The 23,897-nt window shown below is 40.0% G+C and overlaps 1 protein-coding gene across 8 annotated transcripts in view; it reads left to right on the top strand.

Annotated features, from left to right (window-relative positions):
* The window catches only part of CUX1 (cut like homeobox 1), a 283,190-nt gene that overhangs the window by 197,491 nt on the left and 61,802 nt on the right, over positions 1 to 23,897 (top strand). For 2 of the 8 annotated variants that reach the window (XM_075032513.1, XM_075032515.1), the window contains exons 12-20: positions 2,450 to 2,508; positions 7,412 to 7,460; positions 8,493 to 8,589; positions 9,680 to 10,351; positions 11,350 to 11,415; positions 12,773 to 12,874; positions 15,061 to 15,887; positions 17,331 to 17,496; positions 18,162 to 18,218. In XM_075032513.1, coding sequence (XP_074888614.1) covers positions 2,450 to 2,508; positions 7,412 to 7,460; positions 8,493 to 8,589; positions 9,680 to 10,351; positions 11,350 to 11,415; positions 12,773 to 12,874; positions 15,061 to 15,887; positions 17,331 to 17,496; positions 18,162 to 18,218 — 2,095 coding nt within the window. The remainder of the gene's footprint in view (positions 1 to 2,449; positions 2,509 to 7,411; positions 7,461 to 8,492; positions 8,590 to 9,679; positions 10,352 to 11,349; positions 11,416 to 12,772; positions 12,875 to 15,060; positions 15,888 to 17,330; positions 17,497 to 18,161; positions 18,219 to 23,897) is intronic. The other 6 variants (XM_075032518.1, XM_075032519.1, XM_075032517.1 and 3 more) reach the window with 5 other exon arrangements.

Below are 23,897 nucleotides of genomic sequence, written 5' to 3' on the forward strand. Positions count from 1 at the left end.
GATGCTGAGTCTCCTTCCCAGTACCAACGGCTCTCTGGCTTACTGCTTTCATGTAAAGATCCCTCTCCAGTCTTACTGAGCCTGATCTGGTGCATTAAAAAGTCTAGTAACTCTTTTGCTCAGCGTTGAGCTGTAGCTTGACAAGCTGCTTAAACCTGTGGCATGTTGTAGGTAGCCCTCCTTAAAACTTAAGAGAACTGAAGTGACACCTTGGGCCCTGGGATTATGTTGTACATTTGCATAATGAGATTTCAACACATTGGAGGTTATCAAAACCTCAAACATCTTTAATATTTGTAGGATTTTCCTGGTCACATCAACCAGGATTTTCCTGGTTATGTCAGTATACGGTTTTCTAGTAGGGCTAAAACACGTGCAGCGCTGTGTCTGCTATATAAAGCAGTCAGTACTCCCTGTAATTCCAGTTAGTAACTGGAATTTGGTAAGGCAGGACATGTCAGAAGAAATGACTAAAACTTGCCCTGTATTTATTCCAGGTGAAAAAAACTGTTTTAGCTGAAGTGGACGTGTTTTTTTTTTCTTTTTAACACAATCCAAATGATTGCACAAGGTACTGATGGCTAAGGATGCTAGGACACAAGACCTTTTAAAAAGCTGCTTGTTTCATCAACGTCCCGTAGAGTGCAAATTCCACACTTAACAACAGTTTCTGCTTTCCTGCAGCAAGCGGTGGTGGTGATCCATTAAGAGTTGCTTGTTGAACAGCTGCCAGTGCTGGGCCCATGTATTACTGTCAGGAGATGCCTCTTGTCAGCAGTGACTAAGGATTGTGGATTATGGTATCAAAAAACAGGAACAGGAATTTAAGAGGGCAGTATATTGATAACATGGATGTCCACTTTGTCACTGCTTTTTAATGTGCGTACTAATGGCAAGGCAGAAATGTCAGCAATGCATAAGCTGGAAAGGGCATGATAGGAAGTCCTTTAGAAGATGGCAAAACAGCTGGAAATCCAACAAAGCCCCATCATGCTGCTATTGTCATCTGAAGAAGCCTCATTTAAATTATTAAGGTGGCTGAGATGATGGAGTCACTAATCTGTGAGTGCTGTATTACATAGCTGCCCGTACCCACTGGATGGCTTTGAGATGGGTGATACCTACACACTGGCTTACTTTGGGAAGACAGCATGAGGTTGAGGTTCCCACTTCTAATTGTTTGTCTGTCCCAGCCCTGCTGCTCGTGCACCCATAACTGTGCTGGTGCAGAGCTTTGTGAGGCTGCATTTTAAACAGGTTTGCTAAAACTATCCAAGTTCACAGCAGCCCTTCCCTGCCTTCCTCCTGCATTCAATGAGCAGCCCAGGAGTGAGTGTAGGATCTTCTTGAATTCACTTCTCCACTGAAGGCAGCCTCTCCCGGACATAAAGCCCTGTTTTTCTTTTTCATGTCATATATTTCTTTCCTTTTCAAAGTAGATGTTCTGTCTTTGAGGGTGGTACACCCTTGCGTTATTTCTGTTTCCTGTGACCTTTGGGATTCTGTGCCAATTTTAACACCAAAAAATAAGTGAAGCAGAGCTAGCCTGAACCTACCCGTGGAAGTTGCAGGCCAGTAAGTTCTGTTCTTTCTTTGCTTAGATCAGGTGTGCCTGTACTAAGCAAAGAAATTATTAGTGAGAAATTAATGTGGCTTCTGCAAGCAACGTTAACAGCATCAGCCTCCTGAAGCATTTTTCCCACAGTGATGAGCACTGTTGTTGGGAGCAGGGGCTCTTGGGTAAGGTCCAAATATGTGGCATTGTATTACGGATTGTGTTAGGAGGTCTGTTTCAACGTTTGTGGCATCTTCACACCGAAGAGAAGTCATTGAGACTGCTCCAGGTCAGGTAGACCTGAGCAAAAAGACCTGCTGAGGTGGTCTCAATGTTTCATCTCCGGTGTGTAATCATATTAGTTATTGCAATATGTAATGCTTGTGAAACGACTTGGTACAGCTGTTTTGTTTGGGCATGAGGCATTGTAGAAGTCTTACAAGCCTAAGGCGTTCCAGTCAACAACAGCTTCTTCAGTCTTTTTTTTTTTCCTGTAGATAAGGTTATCAAGAACTGTGGTATTAAGAATACAGTATGTGCCAAAGCATCCTGCTTGTTTACTCAATTTATCAGTTTCGTAAAAATTTCAGCTGCCGCATTTTTAATACCTTCTTCCCTGATCTCTTTATTGAACATATGACAGTGACATTGCAAACAGCCGAACTGGGACCTACTGAATTCTGTAATGCTTGGCACTCTGTAAACAAAGGAGGAGTGAGGTATAATTGTGTTTACGTTGAATTGGTTATAGTTTGTTTTCTAATATATGTAAATTGGGTATGAGTCATTAACCCTCACTTGTGCACTGCTGTATATATGGAATAATTTAAAGATGATTTTGAAAGCCTGCAGAAAAAAATCTAAATAATTAAATCCATGTTCTTTCTTTTAAAGCAACTGGAAGAAAAACTGAAAGGACAGGCTGATTATGAAGAGGTTAAGAAAGAATTAAAGTAAGTATTAAATGCTTACATAATTTTTTCACAAACTCTAGGTTAACAATGCTTGTTAAATGAAGCCACAAATCTGTGTTCTTGGTACAGTAAAGAATTCAGCAAAACCACAAAGGCAGGAAAATCGGGAGTATTGGCAAAAATCGCATCCAGAACCAGTGCAACTGCTGTAACTGAGAGTAGTCCTTTTTGTTGCAGCAGAGTATCGCAATAGTAAATAATAAGTGTCCATGAAGAAAAGGCGCTAAAACTATTGTTCACCAAGGGTAAAAAGTTTGAAAATCTGTGGTATTTTAGGTGGAACACTCTTTAAAAAATCCCAGCCAACAGCTGAATGCAATGTGGACCAAGAACTTAATGCAGGGCCTTTGGCCATAATACCTTTTCTATGCCTTTGCCAGCCAGTGTTCAGAACTTACCATTTTAATGCTGTACTTGTTTCACTGTATATTTTTGCTAATATATTGTGGTTTTAAACTAAAGCCACAAACAGCCTCTTCCTATTTCAAGGGGTGTTTTTAAGAGACTTAAAAGAGCCTCATTTTAAACTATAACAAGATAAGCTGTCAGGTTCAGAAGAGAAGTTTTTTGACTGGAAGTATGTTTAGTGTCAAGGTTTAAATAACTGCAAGAAACTCCATCTCTTCTTTCATCATTCTGGCATTTTTGTGTGTATTTTAAGAAGACTGAAAAAATGTTACCTTGTTTAATGAGGTATTTCAGATGAGGCTGGTAGTCATGTGCTTTTGTTTACACGTCCCTGGAGAATATGGAAAGCAGGTTTGGTTTTGCAAGCCCAATGACTGCCCAGCCGCTGGTGCTATTATATTCAAGCCACGCTGGCTGTGGTTCTGGTTCACTGCCAGCTGCAGCACACCCTGATGTAGGTATATAGTTTCAGTCAGATGAAATGAGTTGACCATTTCTGTGGTCATTATACCTGAATATTAACTGGTCTCAAAAAAGTGTCATCGTTTTAGTGATACAGGTAAATATGTCCATGTTCTCTCCTGAGTTAGGGAAACTCAGCTTCAGATTTCAGCCAGTTTATGCCTTCATAGGTAAAGTAGTGAATGGGAATTAAGCCACAACCTTCCAATTTGCTACATGAGTTACTAAATGTGGATGTGCCGAAACAGCAAATGAGTTTTAAATCCTACCTGGTTTAATGACTTGACTTTAGATAAGAAACTTATTTAGATCCCTGTATTCCTGGTGGTAATGCCTTTTTTTTTTTTTTTTTTTTTTTCTTTTTTGCAACACTGACTTACATGAGGGCAGGGGTTGGCAGGCAGATAAGAGGTCCAGGAGAAGCCATGACACAGGAGTGTTCATATGGTGCTTCCGCCTGTTCCTGTTATTTCGAGATGAGCCTGCAGTGAAATAGATGGGAGAACCTCCTGGAAGTGGCCCTTGTTGGGTGCCAATAAATTAACTCTCTTCTCCTGGCTGTTATAGCTTTTATATCGCCTAACTTATGGGTAACAATTTTTATCTGGGCAGGCTGAGTTTGGAGGGACAGCCAGCTAGCTTGTAAGGTGGCCTGGGGTCCATACAGCATCCTGCTGGATGGTGGGAGGCATTAAGACCCTCTGTGAGAGCACTGAAGATGGTTGCAATGCTGCATCATCACAGCAGCTCAGTCATGCCACCCTCTCTGCTCCCATCTGTTCCAAAAGATGTGCATCACCTGAGAATGACAGTCTGATCTGAAGTGAAACTATGAAAAGTCTATTGCTGTAAATCTGGTATCCCTCATACTGAATCCTACTATGCCTGCCTTTGTGCCCTGAAACACTGACAAAAATGAGCTGCTTGTAACGTGCATAATGCACCAAGAAAAAAATTATCTTGTCAGTAAGGAAGAAACAGAATATACTTCTCAGTTGTTTTGGCACTGATGTATTTTCCTTAATCCTCCCAAGAATGTTAGAGGCATTCTAGGCTGAGGGATCTCGATATCAGCCAACTTCTAACCTTGGAGGAACTTAACTGGGTCCACGTCAAGATCTGGGATGGGAGGATTCCTTGCTTTCTGCATTGGCTTTTGTGCCAAATGGCTTTTAAACCTATTTTTGAGATCTGAGAGCTGTGTGTCCTTTCAGTTCCCTCTCGAGTAATACGACTGTGCTAACCGTCCTGCCTTTGCAGTTGGGATCATACGAACAGAAAGTCGAGCTGTCCCAATGCACACCTTGCTTTAGAGTAAGATCTTTCAAGTCGTCTTAGATGTGCAGATTCAATTCACAAGATCATTCCTTTTAAAAGCAGATAACTGATCTTGAGCAGCAGATTGAGTTGAGATCTCATGGGCAAAGATATTCCTGGAATCCAAAGGGGAAACATTTTGCTTCCTCATATTCCTGAGGAAAATGTCTCTTTTGTGACACATTTGGAGAGTCATTTTTGACATGTTTAACTTCTACATTTTTTGAAAAAATGAACCTGCTGTAGTGAATATTCCTCCATGGGCAATTCCAGATACCATCAACCTGGTTTTTAGTATATTTTGGGTTCTAAGCGTATAGGAAATCAGCTGTGAAATTGCCAGAAGGCTGTTTCAGGTAGCAAAGAATCCACTCGAAGTAGGCAGAGGTCAGTAAGTTTCCAGCCAAGGTTTGAATACGCGTGCCTTCTCCAAGCTCACTGAAAAATGCAGCTGCTGCAAGGTTCAGGATCCTTTCTGAAGGTCCCAGCTGGCAAGAGGTGCTCAGAACCAAAACGCATTGGTAGAGCAACCTGTGCAAGTGGAGGGCACAACAGGATCAGGGCTTTAAAGCCAGACTTTTGGTGCCGAGAACCCGATACGCACTCTAAATACGTTCAGGCTTACTTTGCACTTCCAGCTGGTTTCAGTCGGGTTCTGTAGGCAGCACGGTAGTGGTCAGAGCACATCACACCCTCTCCTTCGAGAGCATGCAGCTTCTTTTGGTTTAGTCTCATCCAGAAGGAATGCGGTTGGTATGCTGCAGGACTGCTCTGCATGGGAAACTGAAGTATGGTAAGTGGGGACTACTGGGAGACCTGCACTGCAAGTGTACTGCTGATCTGAACTGAAATGGGAGAAACACCTGTGACTTGCCAGGGGAAGTTTGCCATATGATAATTTGCTGTTACAAATTGTTTTTTTAAATTCAGATGGGTCTCCTTATTTGGGCATCATGAGGACATACATTACTACCTGTTGTCCTTTCAGAGGCCATACCCTGCAGAATCCATGGGAGGATGAAAACAGTTACCTACCAGTGACTGGGGTTTCCCTGAGATGAGACTGTATATTTATCTCCCCCAGCACCTTGGAATCCTGGTAGACAGGGCTGTGCCTCTGAAGAGGTGTCCCAAGAAACACTTGCTTTCAGCAGTGATTAGCAACCTGAGTAAACGTACCTGCGATGTCAATATAATGTCAGGATCTCTTAAGAACTCGAGCCGTTAATGCACAACCTCTCTCCTTGACTGGCACAACTCCTTTAATAGCAGAAGAGGAGCGCTTTTGCATGTGGCTGAGCTGTTGTGCCCACGTAAAGCAGAGTCTTAACAGCATTACTTTATGTGTTTGTGTATTGGAAAATGGCTCTACCTTACAGCGATTTCTGCCAGCAAGAGGTGTCGTCCAGTGATGTCATATGATGATACTGACGGCCAGAATTTTGCGATTTTATTAGTTATTAGATTTGTAGGAGTGCCTGTCAGAATTAACACTGTATGCAATGAGTATGCATAGATGCAAAATGCGTGAGGTTTCTGTCTCAAAATGACTTTTTTTTCCTTGGATTTGCTATGACAAATCCAGAGTGTCACTTAATGGACATCTAATTCTGGATTAATGCACAGAGGTTTATAGAGGAGCTGGACACCACATGGTCTAAGGCAGTTAATGGATGCTGGGTGCCTGGCTGAGTCCTAGTGGCATCCAGAACTAGTTCCTATATCTTAATACTGGCCTTCTGCCTTTTTTGACTCAGTTTCCACATTTAATACATGATTAAACATACTCTCCCTGCCTCACAAAGTTCCTGGTGCTTTATACATGAAAAATGCTGTATAAACGCTATCTGTATCTGTTCATGTATTTTTCTTCAACAAATGAATGTCGTCTTTGTACAATGAGAAGCTGGAATCATTTATTGCTTCAGTCTGAGGAAGTTAACGTCCTGCCTGCAGCAGGCCTATTTAAAAAAATTTAGAAGACAAAGCACAGTAATAAGTTTGTATTCCTGTAAGATTCTCATTTGCCAGACAATACAACTCTAACTGAAAGACTTTGAAGGGAGACATCCTTTGACTGCTCAGTATTTATATAAAATATTGACAATGAGACTATCAGATTCTTCTCTTAATGTACTTATAAATATTTGGATCTTTCAAATTTCTTTAGAAATATTGTGCCATTTTGTCTTCCCTTTGCCATAGAACTAGGAGGTTATTAAAATGAAAAACTGCCTTTTAGCCTGTAGTGTCTTGGTCGGGAAGATTATTTGTGCATATTTTCCTTGCTATGTGAGCTGCTGTATATTATATAAAGTACTGTAACTGTGGTGGTGATTCCCCTGCTTTGTTGCTGTGCTACAACTTTCTCATTCCCTTCAAGCTTCACAGATAAATTTATATCGCTTCTGACAGCTTAAAATGTTATATCCTTATTAACCTTTAAATTTACGCTTTAAACTGGCCTGGTGGGATTGCATATGGAATGATTTAGATGACGCTCGAGAAAATTTTCTTATCCAATAACTAGTTTGAATAGTTATTCTATATTCATTATGAGACTGTGTTACTGCAAGGAAAGTTGTTATCACTTGTAGTGTTGCTGGAGAGTAGGAAATGATAATGTTAATGCTCATTAGTGGGGTTGTTATGAAAAGAAGAAATAGAAAATAATTTTTTTTTCTGCCTTCCACAGTATATTGAAATCCATGGAGTTTGCACCATCTGAAAGCTCTGGTGCACAGGTACTGAACCTACTTTCGTTTTCTTACTTCAGCAGTTCAGCTAATTAACAAAATTTTTTTGTCTTGCAATTTGTTGGTGTTGGCATGGACAATTTCCTGTTGCTGTTGAGACATATGGGTTGATCACTGTTTTCCTGATGTTTTCTTATTTAAAAAGCTGAACTGAACATTTTTTGCCTGTTAATTTCTCTTAAGTGGTCAAGGACAAAGAATGACATTTCAGCTGTGCTGGAGTGGATAACCATAATGTTGTGAAGTTGAGTCATTTAAAGATACTAGAGCTGGTGTACAGCTACACTGAGATTTGCATGTTTCTTGTACTGACAGTACGCTGAGCAAGGATTTTAGCATTTTTAAGTCTTTGTTAGCCTTGAAAATAATGTTCACAAAAGAAAACAAACCTTTGAGTACTGAGAAAACAGGAGAAAGCTCTGCTATTCCAGCAAATTAATCTTTCTTCAGTTTAAAGGTTATGAATTGAATTCCTGCTTCTGAAATCTGAACTGAATATCAATATACTGGCATTAATTTTCAATATGGTTTTTAATGATCAAGGGTTAGCTATTTAGTGGAAGGTAAATGGCAGGTTTCTGTGACTGATTTATTTTTTAACAAACTGTTTATGCTGAAACACAGCATTTCAAGCAAATGCTTAACTTGTGTCAGTTGACCTAGAAGAAATAATATAATCTTAACTCCTATTTTAATCAGATTGAAAGAAGTCTCCAGCTTTTATATTGAAAGCATGCCAGTACCATTTTAAAATAAATAGGATTAAGAAAATGTTCCGTTACACATTTCAAAATAATGCAGAATTGATGAATGATTTACAATGAAAACTAAACAGTGAATCTCTCCTATGGCTCACGTAGGAGCACTGAGTGATTCCTGCAAATATATGCATGGTGAATTCCCTAGCTGCGTTCATAGCAGAGATGAGCATTTGTTTTTTAGTTCTGAAATTCTTTTTCAGTGCCTGAGTGAGACTCTAAATGCTTTTAGAAACAAACCTCCCACTTTGATTTTCTTTAGGATGCATCTAAACCGCTGGAGGTGCTGCTGCTGGAGAAGAACCGCTCCTTGCAGTCTGAGAACGCCACGCTGCGTATCACAAATAGTGACCTGAGTGGTAGGTTGACATGATTTTCGGCTATTCTGGTTTGTTTGCTGTCTTGTAAAGGGAGGGAGGGCTGAGTGAGAGATGAATGTCTGAGCTAATGCATGGCAGAAAGATTAAGAGGCAACAAGAACACTAAGTAACATTTGATTTCTGCAGTTTTATAGGCTGGATAATAAAATAAAACTTGGAGACCTCAGAGAGTCTTTAAAGGTTAGGAAAGAGAGGCATTACAAGATGTACCAAGTGGTAGCGTTTGAGGCTGTCTTCCGTTTTGAGAACAAAATCATCCGTGGCACCAGAAGTCTCTTCCCCCACACACAATGTTATGCAAAATGTTTGCATGTAGAACACAATAATCTTCCTGTCTGATACATTTAGATATACTACCAGCAGGTCAGCTTGGAAAAACAAAATACTTTCTTTTTAGTGAAGTGTGTTTGGCGTTTAGCTTTCCTAATGTGGGCTTTTTACATCTTGTGTGCACATTTTTTAAATGGCAAGTCATGGAATTTCCAGATACTTGAATGCTTATGGTTTTTGCAGCTGGAAGGAAGTTAAAAGTTGCCACTGGCCCTGGGATTACTGAATTCTGAAGCGTTTTGTGACTTTAACTGAGTGATCTTGGTGCATCCACCTAATGGTGATTCCTTTATTCAAATTGGTTTGTTCCAAAATGTAAATGTTTGCTGCATTTGGGTTCAGTCAGGTCCAATGAGTAATGTCTTGAATGAGAGACAACAAAGAGACTTGCTGTCTGTAACTGCATTTATTTTAAATGTATAACTGCACTTCATGTAATTGTTCTAGTTTTAATGTTTGTAAGGGGGATTCTCCAGGCTGCAACATACAAGAAAGGTGCAAACATGAAATGCATGTTGTTTGTTTTGGGGGCCTTGTTTGGCTTATTAAAATTTCAATTATGGAAAAAAAACAAATGAAAACAAACCAAAACCAAAACGAAAACAAAAATCCCACCGCCACTTCATTGGCCCTTGTAAATCTGCACTTTTTCCCTTTGCGGGGCAAACTTTGCATTTTTTTATCTTGGTTTTTCCCTCTTTGATCCCCCATAATGCATTATGTTTGACCTTCCTTGTAGGGTCAGCCAGGAGAAAAGGGAAAGACCAGCCTGAGAGTCAGCGTCCTGCAACCTTGCCGGCCTCCCCTCCTTCTCAGTTGCTCCGCAACACGGGGGAGCAGGCTTCCAATACTAATGGTACACACCAGTTCTCACCAACGGGTTTAAGTCAAGACTTTTTCAGCTCATCCCTGGCGAGCCCCAGCTTACCCCTGGCCTCCACAGGAAAATTTGCACTAAACTCTCTCCTCCAGCGACAGCTAATGCAGTCCTTCTACTCCAAGGCAATGCAGGAAGCAGGAAGCACAAGCATGATTTTTTCAACAGGTCCTTACAGCACAAACTCCATATCTTCCCAAAGTCCATTACAACAAAGTCCGGATGTAAATGGCATGGCCCCGTCTCCCAGCCAGTCAGAAAGTGCTGGGAGCATCTCTGAAGGCGAGGAGATAGACACAGCTGAAATTGCACGTCAGGTGAAAGAGCAATTGATCAAGCACAATATTGGACAGCGGATATTTGGACATTATGTGTTGGGACTGTCGCAAGGGTCTGTGAGTGAGATACTAGCCCGGCCAAAGCCATGGAATAAACTGACTGTGAGAGGCAAGGAGCCATTTCATAAGATGAAGCAGTTCCTCTCGGACGAGCAGAACATCTTGGCTCTTCGCAGCATCCAGGGTAGACAAAGAGGTAAGTGCTCGCCGGCCAAGGGTCTTGCCCTGTTTTCCTGTTAGTTACAGAGGTTAAAAATCGGACGCGTCCCTGTACAGGGCCGTTCGTGCGTTGCTGCCGTTTTCACCCGAATCAGATGTCAGGTACAGAAAGCACAGCTTTTTAACTCTGCTTTTCAGCACTCGAGCAGGTTAGTATCTTTGCTTATGCTTTTTTTAGCCGCTGACTTGTGTTTGTCAGCAGGAGCAAGCAGCAGGGACACTTACATCCCTCACTTCCCAATAGCTCCATGTCAGAGCTAAATACTGAGTGAAAAGGGTCAGCAGCTACTAAGGGTATCAGCCCTCAGAAATCCTTGAAAATTTTTATTTGGGGTTGTTTATTGAGACCAGACTCTTGTTGTGTCTTGTGTGATTTTTTTTTTTTTCCCAGAGTGTTTTGACAAAATATCATAGGTGATGCATGAGATGAGTAATTAAAAAACAATCCTAATTTAAAGCAGCTTTGCATATTTAAGGCAGTGGTTTTAAGAAATAACATGCATTTCATTGTGATTCATCTTAAGCAAAGACTGAGATTTACATTTAGAGAAACTGAAAAGTAAGTTGTTTACAGTCAAGAAATATTGGAAAGGACAGGCAGGGTTTTCCTAGATTTTGTTTAATTGAAAGCGCACACTGTTAGATTTATAATCTGTTCTTCCTTTTGATGATTGTACTTGAGGGGATTATCTGCCCATCTTTAACCTCTTCATTTTTGGTATCTCTAGACATTTATTTATATCTGTCTAATCTCCTTTCCGAACGTAGCTGTAATCTTTATTAACAAATCAGCCAGCCTTGCTTCTTCCAAAGTAGCCAGCTCCTCCAGTGCTCAGACAAAGGCTTGAGGGGGCGAGGACAGCTCGAACCCTCGCATTCAGAGACAGGTTGCTAGCTTCTCATGTCACACAGCCCATGATGTCAGAGCAACCATCCCCTGATTGTTTTGTTCTTACCAAACTTGTTTTTCAACAGAGAATCCAGGCCAGAACCTGAACAGACTATTTCAGGAAGTACCGAAACGAAGAAATGGGTCTGAAGGTACGTCACAGGCAGGTGTTTTTCTTTGCAGTCAATACCTAGGAAGTGGAGTGTGCTTTAGCTGTGTGTTTCCTTAAAACTGTGCAGTTTGATTCTGGCCTGGAATCTGATAGAAAAACAGACAGTAAGTATAAAACAAACCATGGGTTAGATGAACACTTTGCTTTTTCTAATTCTGCTGCTGCTGTACTAACGTAACCCTGTTTGGATACTTTTTCCACTCCCAACCTCGCTGTGTACGCAGATAAAAAGAAATAAGTGATAGAAGTGACTTTATAAAATCATCAGATCTATTGAAATGCTCTCTTTGCTATTTTTGTGATTTTGGAGGCAGAAGGTTGCACAATTACAACATCGATCGCATACTGCTTCTGCTCTAGATTTACTTCTTTCTTCTCATGGGGCTTATGTTGACAAATACACTTTAATATGCTGTTAAATTAGTATGATACTTCAGTATGGTGTATGAAAAAGACAACAACATAAGTGAACATCAGATCCAATAAATTATCACAGAACAGGAAGTATGAACGTTTTTCTTTGTTATACATTAGTCGCAGAATTTTTCTTTTAGCAAGGCAAGAAGAAAAAGAAAAACCAAAAACAGGTACCCTGTGAAACTCTGTAGATATTTTTACTCCAGTCAGAAATTATCTTGCTCACTTACAAATGATAATCTCATAATGAAAAATGCAGTTAAGTGCAATAACATTCACAGTCATAGTTTTTCCTCCTTTTCTTCCCCTTAGTGGTTAAATAAACCAAAACAAAATCAAACCACCAAGTAATAGCAAGTAATAGCTCTTAGCTGGAGAGTACTTCAAATGGTATCTGCGTTTAAATGACTGTTTCTCTTAGTGTATTAACCTTTAGAAAGTTAAAAATTATTTTTATCTAGTTACTTTTTAATTCTGTTTTGGGCTGAATGTATACTCATCCTACTTCGCCTAGCAGCTGATGCAGTTTTTAAGGTTTCCTGCTCTTATGTTTTTAGCTTTCTTCCATTCACCTCTGGTTCTTTTCCCTTCTGTTTCCTCTCCCCTTCCAAAAAAAAGAAAAGGGAAAAAATAGACCTATATATGTTATCCTGGAAAAGGAATATATGACCACCTAGTTCTTCTTCTGATGGTGTCAGTGTTCTCATCATTCTAGTGCAGCTAGCGGGCAGGCTTTTGCACAATGAGGATATTTGTCTTTTATTATGTTAAGTACTTGGTGTTGTAAATGTTAGTAAAGGTCCTATGTAAACTTTTGTCAGGTCATGCTGGCGGTGTATCAGTATATGCTGTCTGTGTTAAAAAAACAACCAAACAAATAAAAGTTTTCCCGGTGTCATTAGTTTTGTTTTCCTCTTCAGGTAATATAACCACAAGAATCCGAACCACGGAGACTGGCTCTGATGAAGCCATCAAATCCATTCTCGAACAAGCCAAAAGGGAGCTGCAAGTACAGAAAACAGGTACGGTCTAATTTTCTCTCTAGCTCCTTTTATTTCAGAATTTAATTAAAACAATTACCATGAGCTTTCTGGTCAGTTAATTATATTCTTAAAGCCTTGAATCTAGGTTTGAAGAGCTCTTTTTTATTATTATTATTATTTTTATTTAGTGGAGTTGTTTCTGTCTATAAGACATCCCAAGTTAAGGTTACATGTGTCACAGCTTGGCAGCGTCTCTGCTCTGCCCCACGTGCAGAGCTCTGCCTTCTTTGCAGCACTCCAGACCTGCAGGCAGTCTGCAGGACAAACCTACAAAATCCTTTCTTCTACCAGTTTGCTCCTTGGAGAGGGAATGGCTTGTGCTTTCTCTTCTCTTCTATCTAACTCAGGCCCCAGGGACACAACTGCATGGGAGAGGGAACGGAATGGATTTGTCAGGGTGAAGGTCATGATCTAGCCAGCAATTACCAGTCACATAGTACCATCGTACTGTGGACATCATGTACTGAAATTATAATATAGGCAAACTCAGTTCTAACTTTTATATGACTTTATTTTTGGTTACAGAATGTATTCAGTGAATGAACTGGCAAATCCAAAAAGCATTTCCTTTCCCAAAAACATCATTAGTTTAACATCTTAGCCTGAGATAAGTTTAATTTCTCATTGTATGCTGTCATGTAGTTAACATTTCTGTCTGGTTCATAGCCCTCCCAACTTTCCAGTACTGCTAAAGGGCTGATGCTGAAGTAGAGAGTACTGTGCATTACTTCTGTTTCATTTTTTAAAGTAAATACTGATTTACAGTTTGGGATAGTTGTCTTTTAAATGAAAACTAAACTAATCTCATGGCAAAATAGAAGAGAATAGTTAATGTATGATTTCAATAATATGGGTTTATACAAGTAATGATTACATAGAGAAAAATGTGGGCTGTGTGTAGGAAACTGCAAGCATGTTGTTCAGTAGCATGTTTCATCTGAGAATCTCAGACTTCCTTTCAAACATTAATTCAGCCTCAAAACTCCCTATGAAACCAGTAGATAAAACAGAAGAGATGGTCCCACTGCCTTTTTTCCCATTTCTTGGCTTTTCATGTATTTTATAGTGTGTGACAGGAAGGAATGTAGAGAGGCAAATTCGGAAGTGTATTCAGATGAGACATAATATTACTAGAATAATACGCAGCATGTTTCGAATCTTATTTCACTTTGAGGCCACTTCTTGCAGTGTGCGGGTTCCCTGTTACTGTCTAGTGCTTCACTTTCCCCATTCTTTGTAGAGTAGCTTTCAGAGGAACTGGTTTTCAAGCACTGTGGACTTCAGTGGAGACTAACTTAAATGGAAACAGATGCCATTGCAAAAACCTCCTGGCTCTGCAGAGATAATTCTACACCCACATTCCAGTCTCTGCTCATCCCTTACTGCTGCAGCACAGCCACACGAGTCCTGGTTCACCACTGAAATATTGCATTTAGGTGTTATCTCTTCTGCAAGTGCCCATGGCTCCATTCTAGGGCTTTGGATAAGGCAGAGAGTGATGGCCAGGCATCAGCCTGATTTTTATAGAGCTGTTTATTTCAGTGGTTGGGACCATGGAACAAGAAAACAGGAAGCAGGAGCATTATTTAGCTTGTCGAATGAAATAATGAAGTCTCTTACTAAAGTTCTTGCTTTGTTGTAATTTGTGTGTTATATTTTTGGAGATAAAAGGATTCACTATATTTATATTGTAAGAGGGTATTAATAGTACGTCCAGGTGAATGCAGCTGTGTTCAGTTTCGAGTGTGCGTTACGATTCATTTGTGGAGATAGAAGTGAAAGGTTAAATAACTTTGTAAATAGAACTATAAAATGTTATTGACCACTTGGGGTGGGGGAGGAAGAGGTGAAGGCTTGATTTTCAAAGGCATTTATTTGAAAATTTTTACAATGGTGGAGAACATGCAAGTAGTACTAGGCTTCTGCAGTTGAGTCTGTGTGTGCAAATGTCCAGCACTTTGGCAAGTATAAAAATTTTCCAGTGAAGAACTTTGGAAATCTTACCTTATTTTGAAAAGTGCAAATCTTTGCTTAGTGAAAATTCCTCCCTCCCATCCAGAAATGTATTGCAGCCCTTTTTCTGACAGGGAAGTATTTACAGTAGCACGTGTTGAATATAAAGCATATTCCTGTGTTGCATTTAGTCTTTTGGTTGTTTTTCATAGCTGAGCCGGCTCAGCCGCCTTCTGCATCTAGCAGTGGCAATTCTGATGATGCTATTCGATCCATTCTACAACAAGCCCGACGCGAAATGGAGGCACAGCAGGCTGCCCTTGAACCTGCCTTAAAAACACCACCTTTATCTCAAGCTGACATTTCTATCCTGTCCCCCAAACTAGTATCTACACCTGCAATGTCTTCGGTTTCCAGCTATTCTCCTTTGGCCATATCCCTGAAGAAACATTCATCTGTCACTGATTCCAGTATCTCTGCATTGCAGAACCTCTCTGGGCTCAAAAAGGAGCCTCAGGAGGCACCTGTTTTAGAGCTTCATGGAATAAGTGATTCTGCCCAGGGTATGTTGAGGCATGTTAAAAATGAGTTGGGACGTGGTGGTGCTTGGAAGGACCATTGGTGGAATACTGTGCAGCACGAGAGAAGAAATGCAGCTCTTCCCGAAGATATAAAAGTTGAGGAAGCCAGTGGTGGAAAAGAAAAGGTCAGCAATCAGACTAGGCCAGATCGTAGCCAGCTCCAAGGACCATCTTCTTCAGAGTATTGGAAAGAGTGGCCAAACGCTGAATCTCCGTACTCCCAGAGTTCTGAATTGAGCATGACTGGGGCGAGTCGCAGTGAGACGCCACAAAATAGCCCCCTCCCTTCATCCCCTATCGTGTCTTTGTCAAAGCCATCCAAACCTTCAGTTCCTCCACTGACACCCGAGCAGTATGAGATTTATATGTACCAGGAAGTGGATACGATAGAGCTAACGCGGCAGGTCAAAGAAAAGCTAGCAAAGAATGGCATCTGCCAAAGGATCTTTGGGGAAAAGGTAAAGAACTGGTTATCTCTTGTTACACCAGTATTGTGAATGTACGTCCTGCTCCTTACGTTGGTACGGAGCTCAGTTTAACGGAGGGGTAATGCCACGTATGTCTTACGGAAAAATGTTCTTTCTTCAGATGTTAAATATTTAAAAAATAAGCTCACACAGGAAAGTATTCGTTTTCCTGTATTTTGTGAATTGCATAGGTTTTTATACAAAGATTGGCTTCAGCCACTCGTAATTAGAAATGGGGCCCCCCAGTTTAGAAATGTTGAAAGCTGAAGCAAACATTATTGAGACTCAATATTTCATGCTTAATGTAATGAATTCATGGAATATTTGAGTAATACCATTGTCATGACTGGAGAGTCTTAAATTTGTTATAAGTGAAGATTATGAACACAAGAGCATTTTTCCTTTTTTTTAATATTTGGAAATGTGCACAAGGGTATTTAAACAAACACACAGAAAATCCCCTACCTCTCCTTAGGCTGAAGTCAAGAATTCACAGTCATTTCTTACACCTAGTGCTTGGTATCTTAGTGTGCTTTGAGACATTTTTAAGTAATGTTTGATTACAGATATGCGATGCACGATAAGGCTTTCTGAAGTTCCCACATTGTGGGCCCTAAGCATGGAACACATGGGATTTTGGAGGGGTCCCCAACCACCAGAAAACACCTTCCAAGCTATAAGAAATGGTGGACATGGGGTGTTCCTTCTTCCTATAAAGAACTGAATCAATATAATAGTATAATAGGAGCTGGCATCGCACTATTACCTTTTCACTAAGATGTAAAATGAAAAGCCTGACCTCTTGGGGTCATTAAAGATCCCGTGGCAGCTTTCATTAAGTTGGATTTTTAACCCCTGTACCTGTGCTGAATTCCAGGCAAGTAATTGCATTCTGCCCATCTGAAATTCCCCCTTCGCTGCAGTCGGCTGTATTCTTAAATATTTACTTACGTGGAGCAGCCACTGCTACAGGTAAAAACACACATCGTTATAATTCATATCAAAAAAAAAAAATCAACCAAATATAGGCCTAGTCTCAAAAGTCCCAATTATTTTTGTTTGAGAACAAAATACATGCCAATCATTTCCTGTTTTATCTGCCTGTGTGTGCCTGGACTCTGTGTTTTTCCTGTTAGAACTGATGAAACTATTTGACACAAAATATGAAAAGCATGCAAATCTCGCACCATCCTTCTGCCGTTTGTGCTGCCGCTCTGTTCCTGCAGGAAAAAACTTATGCTCCAGAAGGAAACCACGGCAGGAGAAAAGCGTTTCCATCAATTAATTACCTACAGATGTCATTTTTCAGTTTTACTAATTGTCCATATAAAACTGACTTGAGCAGTACAGCAGTAAAGGAAACCGAAGTGACTTAAATTACCCCCCTTCCACATCAAATGTGTTAACGTGCCGTTCTTGGTTGCTTCACTTCAGGTATTGGGGCTGTCCCAAGGAAGTGTCAGTGACATGCTCTCCAGGCCAAAGCCATGGAGTAAATTGACCCAAAAAGGCCGAGAACCATTTATTCGTATGCAGCTCTGGTTGAATGGTGAGCTGGGACAGTGTGTCCTGCCTGCACAAGGGCAGCAACAAGGACAAGGTAATTAAAATTCCACTATGTTGTTTGAGTTGAGGAGGAGGAAAACTCTTTTTTTTTTTCTTTTTTTTTTCTTTTTTTTTTTAAATTTGCAATAAGTGAGACTTGCACCCGGTGCTAGTCCAGGCATTACTGGAAGTGGCAGCATCCACCCTCACAGCCCAGCCGGTCCCTAGACGGATGTGCTGGGAATGTTTACGAACGAAGCACTCGTTTATGCGTAATTGATAAGCAGCAGTTATCAAGTTCCTAATTAGGATGATATTATCTAGGCATGAATATGATACGTAATTCAAAAAATGTTGGCCAAAGAGCTGGAAAATCTTGTGTGCTGTTTTCTAGGGTTGCATAGGGGATTTTTATTGTTCCTAGGAGAATATCGATTGCTTTCTCAGGAGGTGAGCTAGAAGAACTAAGCTTTAAAGGGGGAATGCTGTGTTGCAATTACGCTTTTATTGTGGCTCTCTCTTATCCTAATACCTATTGATACAGAAAGGCCAGACTAGAGTTTGGCCTCGGTTGTACCCTTATAATGCCACTGACTTAAATGAGCAGCGTGCCCTTGCCGAGATCAGCAGTTTGCTATTTGTTGAGCCTGCTTACTGTTTAGTTTGTGGTTTGGCATCTCCTTTTATTGTTCCCTGATTTTCCTCTCCTCTCTTATCTAGTCCTTCACTCTGTGACATCATTACAGGATTCCCTACAGCAGGGATGTGCAAGCTCAGGTAATCAGCTGGTTTCAATGATTTGCTCTGAAATAATTCTCTGTGCTTTTGTTACATTTCTTTTGCTTTGATGCCGAGAGGTTTCTCGCGTTTTGTTGTATCATACAGGAGTCCCTTCAATTTTTTTATTAATGCAGTTAATTCCTCGTTCTCTCCTTGTTGCTATGGCAGATGTAGGGAGTACACATATTTAGCTGCATATATTAGGTAAAGAGACTCTGTCTGATCTTGGAGATCATTGGCTCTGTAGGGTGTTTTTTTTTACCATAGTTCAGCTTATCAACTTGACATGTGACAATGGCTGTAAAACAAGCCTTTCGTTTGTAATGTGATCTACATACTCCAGCTGCCTTACTCACTGGCATATTTTTTTGCCACTTTCATTTGCACAAAATCTGCTTTGTTAATTTGAAGGTGGGGAAAAGACCACATTATGTCTTTCTTTTTCAAGCTTTGTTAAATATTCCAAGCTGACCTTTTTTTCTCTCTCCCCTTTCTGTTTGCAAAAAAGCAGATGCAGCAAAGATGACTGTCAAAGAGAAGTGAATTGCTAAAGGTTTTATAAGATGGCCACAGTATAGGAAGGAGGCTGGAACAGAACAGCTGTGTTCCTGCTGTTAGATACCAAACTCTACCCACACAGAATTTTTACCAATGATATGTTTAACTGACGTAAACCACTCGGGCTGGTTTGTACTCTAGAAAAATACTTGTGCCCTGCTCTGTACTTAGAGCTGGTGCCCTGTATTGGAGAATTACTACATTTCAGGATACAGAGAAGGATGGGTTGTGATCTTCTTCCACCTTTCTGCACTCTGAAACACTTTTTTTTCTGGAGCTTGCTGGGTTTATTCTGAATACCCCAACCAAACTGCTTTTTCTCTCTACTGGGAAACTAGTTTGCATTCTAAAAGATTTTACTAGAAGAGAATCTGTGATGATATTCAGTCCACGTTTTTCTTAAGAGCAACAGTGGAAAATAAATAGATAAAAGAAAAAAAAAAAAAGCCCCTGGTAAAAACAAACCATGAAAACAAAACCAAAATGGGAAAAAATTATTTGCAATCATAGGGCTATTGTTACTTATAGCCAAGCATTTAGCGAACATGGAAATTTCCTGCGACGTTTTATACACTGCCGTTCATTAAAAGTGTGCCATTGACTACTTTTTTGTAGCATCAGTACTATGCAAGAGTAACTGTTACAGTTATAAACGCCTAAGACAGCATGGAAAATATGAGTAATTAATTGTAGCCATTTTAAGAGGAATTTGAAATCAGAGGAGCTGGGAAAAGGCTGCATTGTTATTGCTAATCATCATATTTATGACTAACTGTAATTATAAAAGATTGAAAGACAAGCCCGTAGTATTAAAATCCGACCACCTTACGGATTCCCATGAGGATCGCTGGTAGCTGAAAGTGATTTCCTTCAGGAAGTTCGGTTTTGCTGCAGTGATATTTTGCTCCCCTCCCACACTCCCAATCTCGTTTGTCAGTTCCTGCCCTTGAGCTAATATTTTGTGAGGCAACACATTCCTATCAGCTAATAAAATCATATTATTGATGATCGCCCTCCTTCTTTCCTTAAAGCAGACTTACAAATGAGAAAATGGGCTTGTGCCCTTTTCTTCCTCCTTTCCAATGATTAAAAATAAATTTGTTGTACAAAACATTCTTTTCTTGGTGCCTTTCTCCGTATAAAGGAATAAGGAAGGTTGTGACGCCATGCAGAACAAAAGAGCAAAACGAAGTTACTTGAATGAGGAAGGGCAGTTTAGTAATTTTCTTTTATTAGCAGCTGTTCTGTAATTAAAAACGCAGCAAACAGTTTGGAAAAGGTAATAATAATTATGCATTTGTGAAAGATCCTCCACTCCAGGGCAGGAAAAAAAGAGACAGCTCCAATTTTCTGGTCTTCTGAGACATTTCCCAGGAAAATCAAGGCAGAAAAGGTTGCACACTTGTAATTTTAAAACAGAAATTAATCAGAACAATTTTGAAACGAGAAAAGGTCTGGAGCCTTTTCCATGTAATATAATTGGCTTGGAACTTGTTGAATGCATGAAGGGAAAGAAGCAAAATTAAACTAATACATTCAGTGGCTCCTGAGTGCTTTGCCAAGAAGGTCTTCAGTGTACAGAGTGTCAACATGCATAGTAACGTCTCAAACTTTTATTAGCTGTGAGTATTTTCATTACCGTTTGGCAGTATTCTATCAAACTAGCAAGATTTTCTGGATTTCTGACCCAGTTAGTTACACTTCTAGATCATAAGGTTTTGATTAACACCTCATTCATGAAAATCTGTTCTTTTGTCCGGTAATTTTCCATTGTCACACGTGGACAGATGAACCCATCAGTCTTTTATATGTGGGAATGAATGGATAAGCATCATGTATATATATTTTGAGAAAGCAAAGAGAAGCCATGCTTGTTTTTCTTCTTTGAAAGCTGTATTTATGAATTTTGAAAAAAACACAGTCTGTACCAAAATTACAACCAGATATATATCTGTATTTTCTGCCTGTGACCTTTCATCAAGGCTTTCATGAGTTTGTGCAAGTTTCAGTGAATGTATTTTACACAAAAATGGTGTCTGTACCCTAGGTGGTCAAAAATAGTATCGCTGTGCCTTTTCTAACATTTTTTTCTGTGTATTTCTTTCCACCTAAATGCTCTAATGCCCTTGGGTAAATCTGCCTTTTTAATGATTTATGTGTCAAAAGCACGGACCAAATCACATGGAAAAAAAAAGTTGAATTAGTGTCACCCAACTGCATCAGCATTTTTTCATGATGAATTTGGCCCTTATTTAGTTGCATTACTGATGATCAGAGCTGGGTTGGGTTTGGACAGTAGCCATGTGCCAGAAGAAGGTTTATGTGCTTGGATATTTTTCTAAATACTTGTACTGTATATAGCTCTTATTAGTTTGTTTTATTTTGGGGTCTTATGTCTTTACTGAGCATCTATAAGACATTAAGACAAAGTTTCTCTTTTGGTGCTGTTGATTTCATAGCTACTCCCAGGAAAGCTGAATTTTTATTCACTTTCGTATTTATCCTCTGTGAAGGACATATACTCTCTATATACTACATTAAAGACTTGCAAATACTCAGTGGGAAAAAGACGTGCCTTTTTGGTATGTGTTTCTGTAAGGGTCGTCTTATGACCTAATGTGGAAATCTTCATTTGCCGATACAGCTGCGGGTGATCTCAGGGGATTTTGAATTTCCCTTTTGTTTGTCTTCCTTTCTGGGTATCATCCATCATTCCTAACCTCATGCTGCTTAGCAATAGTAACACTCATGGGAGTTGAAGAAAGGATTATAGCAGCATAAAATGGGGAGCTAATTAGAGCTTGTTTCAAAATCAGAATCTAGCTTGAGATAATTGCATATTATCTGGTGATTTAAAAACCCAAGATCTACTGTATTTAGATCAACTAAAATATGCATAAAAGCTTTATTTTCAAAATAAAACATTTGTAACAACAGGGAGATTACTTCTTATCATCCCTTGGGAAAGAAAACCAGAAAAAAAATCAGAATGCTATCTATGGTTTACTGTAGTTATGATATTAACAGACATGTTGTGGAATGATGACAAACCCAAGTATCCATTATATTTTTATTTATGTAATATATATTCCTGTAATATTTTTCAGTACTGAAGCTGCTGAGTGGGCAGGTAGTTAACTATGTACTGGGTAGATCTTCCCATTTACCTAATAACAGAAGGATGCAGTCACATTGACTACTCTGAGAGAAACGAGGTGGGGAGAGAGTGTATTTCAGGCTTGCAATCCATATTCAGGATTACCATCCTGATGGGCTTACAGGAGGAGCTCACTGGCCACATGGTGGCAATGGAGATGCTCTTACACACACACCCACACACACACCCACACACACACACCCACACCCACCCACCCACCCCCCGCCATTTCGCCATGGTTCATGATTATTTCTTTCGTTGTACTGTTTTGTTTTGGACGGGCAGAGCTCTCCAAGATGGTACTCCAGAGCATGATTGGAATTAGCACATGGAGAGCTGAATCCTTAGTACCTTGAGATCAGACAAGTGATCAGTCTAGTGATGCTGACAGGTCTTCCCAAATCTGAGCTATTTTTTGTTGTTGAATCAAAAAGAAAAGAGAAGTTGTTTTGCATTCATTTGCTGGCATTCTGGGTTAATAAAATTGTATGACATGGAATGTCTGTGGTTAATGTAGTCTATAAAATAGAAGAGAAGGGAGATCACATGGCTTTTAATAGCTGAGTAGTTGGACTGCAAGAATTCTTTGCATAGATGGTGTATGTTTGAGGACCAATTTTTGAGTCTTTGCATTTGGTCAAGAAGGTTGTCTCCTTTTGTGCTAGGTGCAAATGCATTTTTAAAGTTTGGAGCTGAACAACTAAGTCAGCCAAACAGTTACCTTCATGCTAACCCTGAAGCACACTGGTGCATACTGGTGAAGTTTCCACATTCTTTCTGTGTGGCTTGAGATTGCGGCTCTGAAGCAGTTGGCCGTGGCTGTCTTGATTTCAAACCATAGGATATCAGTTGGCTCCTCATAAGGGCAGCTGTTGTAGTCTGTCTGTAATGTGTGTGATCATATTCTGTGCCATTTCCCTGACATTTGGACCATGAAAACCTTCCTGGCAGCCTTTCTGGTATCAATAAAGCTGGGAGAATCGCTGTCAAGGCACCTTACTGGGACCTGGGAATGCAGCGTGAAGTCAGTGTTTCAAGTTCATTCTTAATATAACATTGGCTATCGTTGCTAGCCATCATCTGGTCATTTCTGCCTCCTGCCTAGGTCTGTCCTCCCTAGGCTGTCTTGCGTGGCCGTAGTCCTTTGTCCATCAGCAATGCTTTGCAAGCAGTTGGTATTTGTAGAGAAATTCCTGTCCTAGTTGTATTCTTTCCTGTCCATTGAACCACCCAGTGATTAAACTTGCGGAAGATGACTCCATCCTCATTGTGGTCATAGCTTTACTGTTATAAAAGTGCTAAAGTAAAATATATAATCATAGAGTGAACACTGGTTTCTAGGCATATACTCCTTGCGGCTGAATTACAATGACAAAGCACCAACACACTTTTCATATTAATGCGGCAAAGAGGAGACTCATGCTGGATTCTGAAGACAAATTTAATTCACTCTGAAGTGTGGTTACAGGTTCGCAGCATTCATTTTGGAGAAGTTACCCAGTCAAGTTGCAGCTATGTTTTATATTTCTGTGGCTCATTTGGGAATGTGGGTGCTTTACGCTCACTCCCCTTTGGTGTGCGGGAAAAGATCTCCGAGCAAAGAGCTCGTGCACCTCTGCAGTAGCGTTTAGCCAGGCACCCTAATGGCTCATTCTCAAAGTCTTCGTTTTTAAAAATCAGAATTAATGAATGAGTGTATTTTTTAAGCTGTATGAAAAAAGAAACTTTCCTGACCATTATTGCTGCTACACTTCTCAAGTAGTTCATAGGAATACCAGTTAGCGTAACAGTTGCTAAAAAGTAGGTGTAGTTTGTGAATACATGCTTCCGCTGTAACTTCTGCATCAATCTGAGCACGTCACTTCCTTGCGCTCTCTTCAGGCCTTGTTTAAAAGAAACCACGGCCGTTGAATATTAGAGCTCTGTAAATTCCACTGTTCATCATTTCATTACTTATTACT

This window comes from Buteo buteo, chromosome 7 (genome assembly GCF_964188355.1).
Source record: "Buteo buteo chromosome 7, bButBut1.hap1.1, whole genome shotgun sequence".
NCBI lineage: Eukaryota > Metazoa > Chordata > Aves > Accipitriformes > Accipitridae > Buteo > Buteo buteo.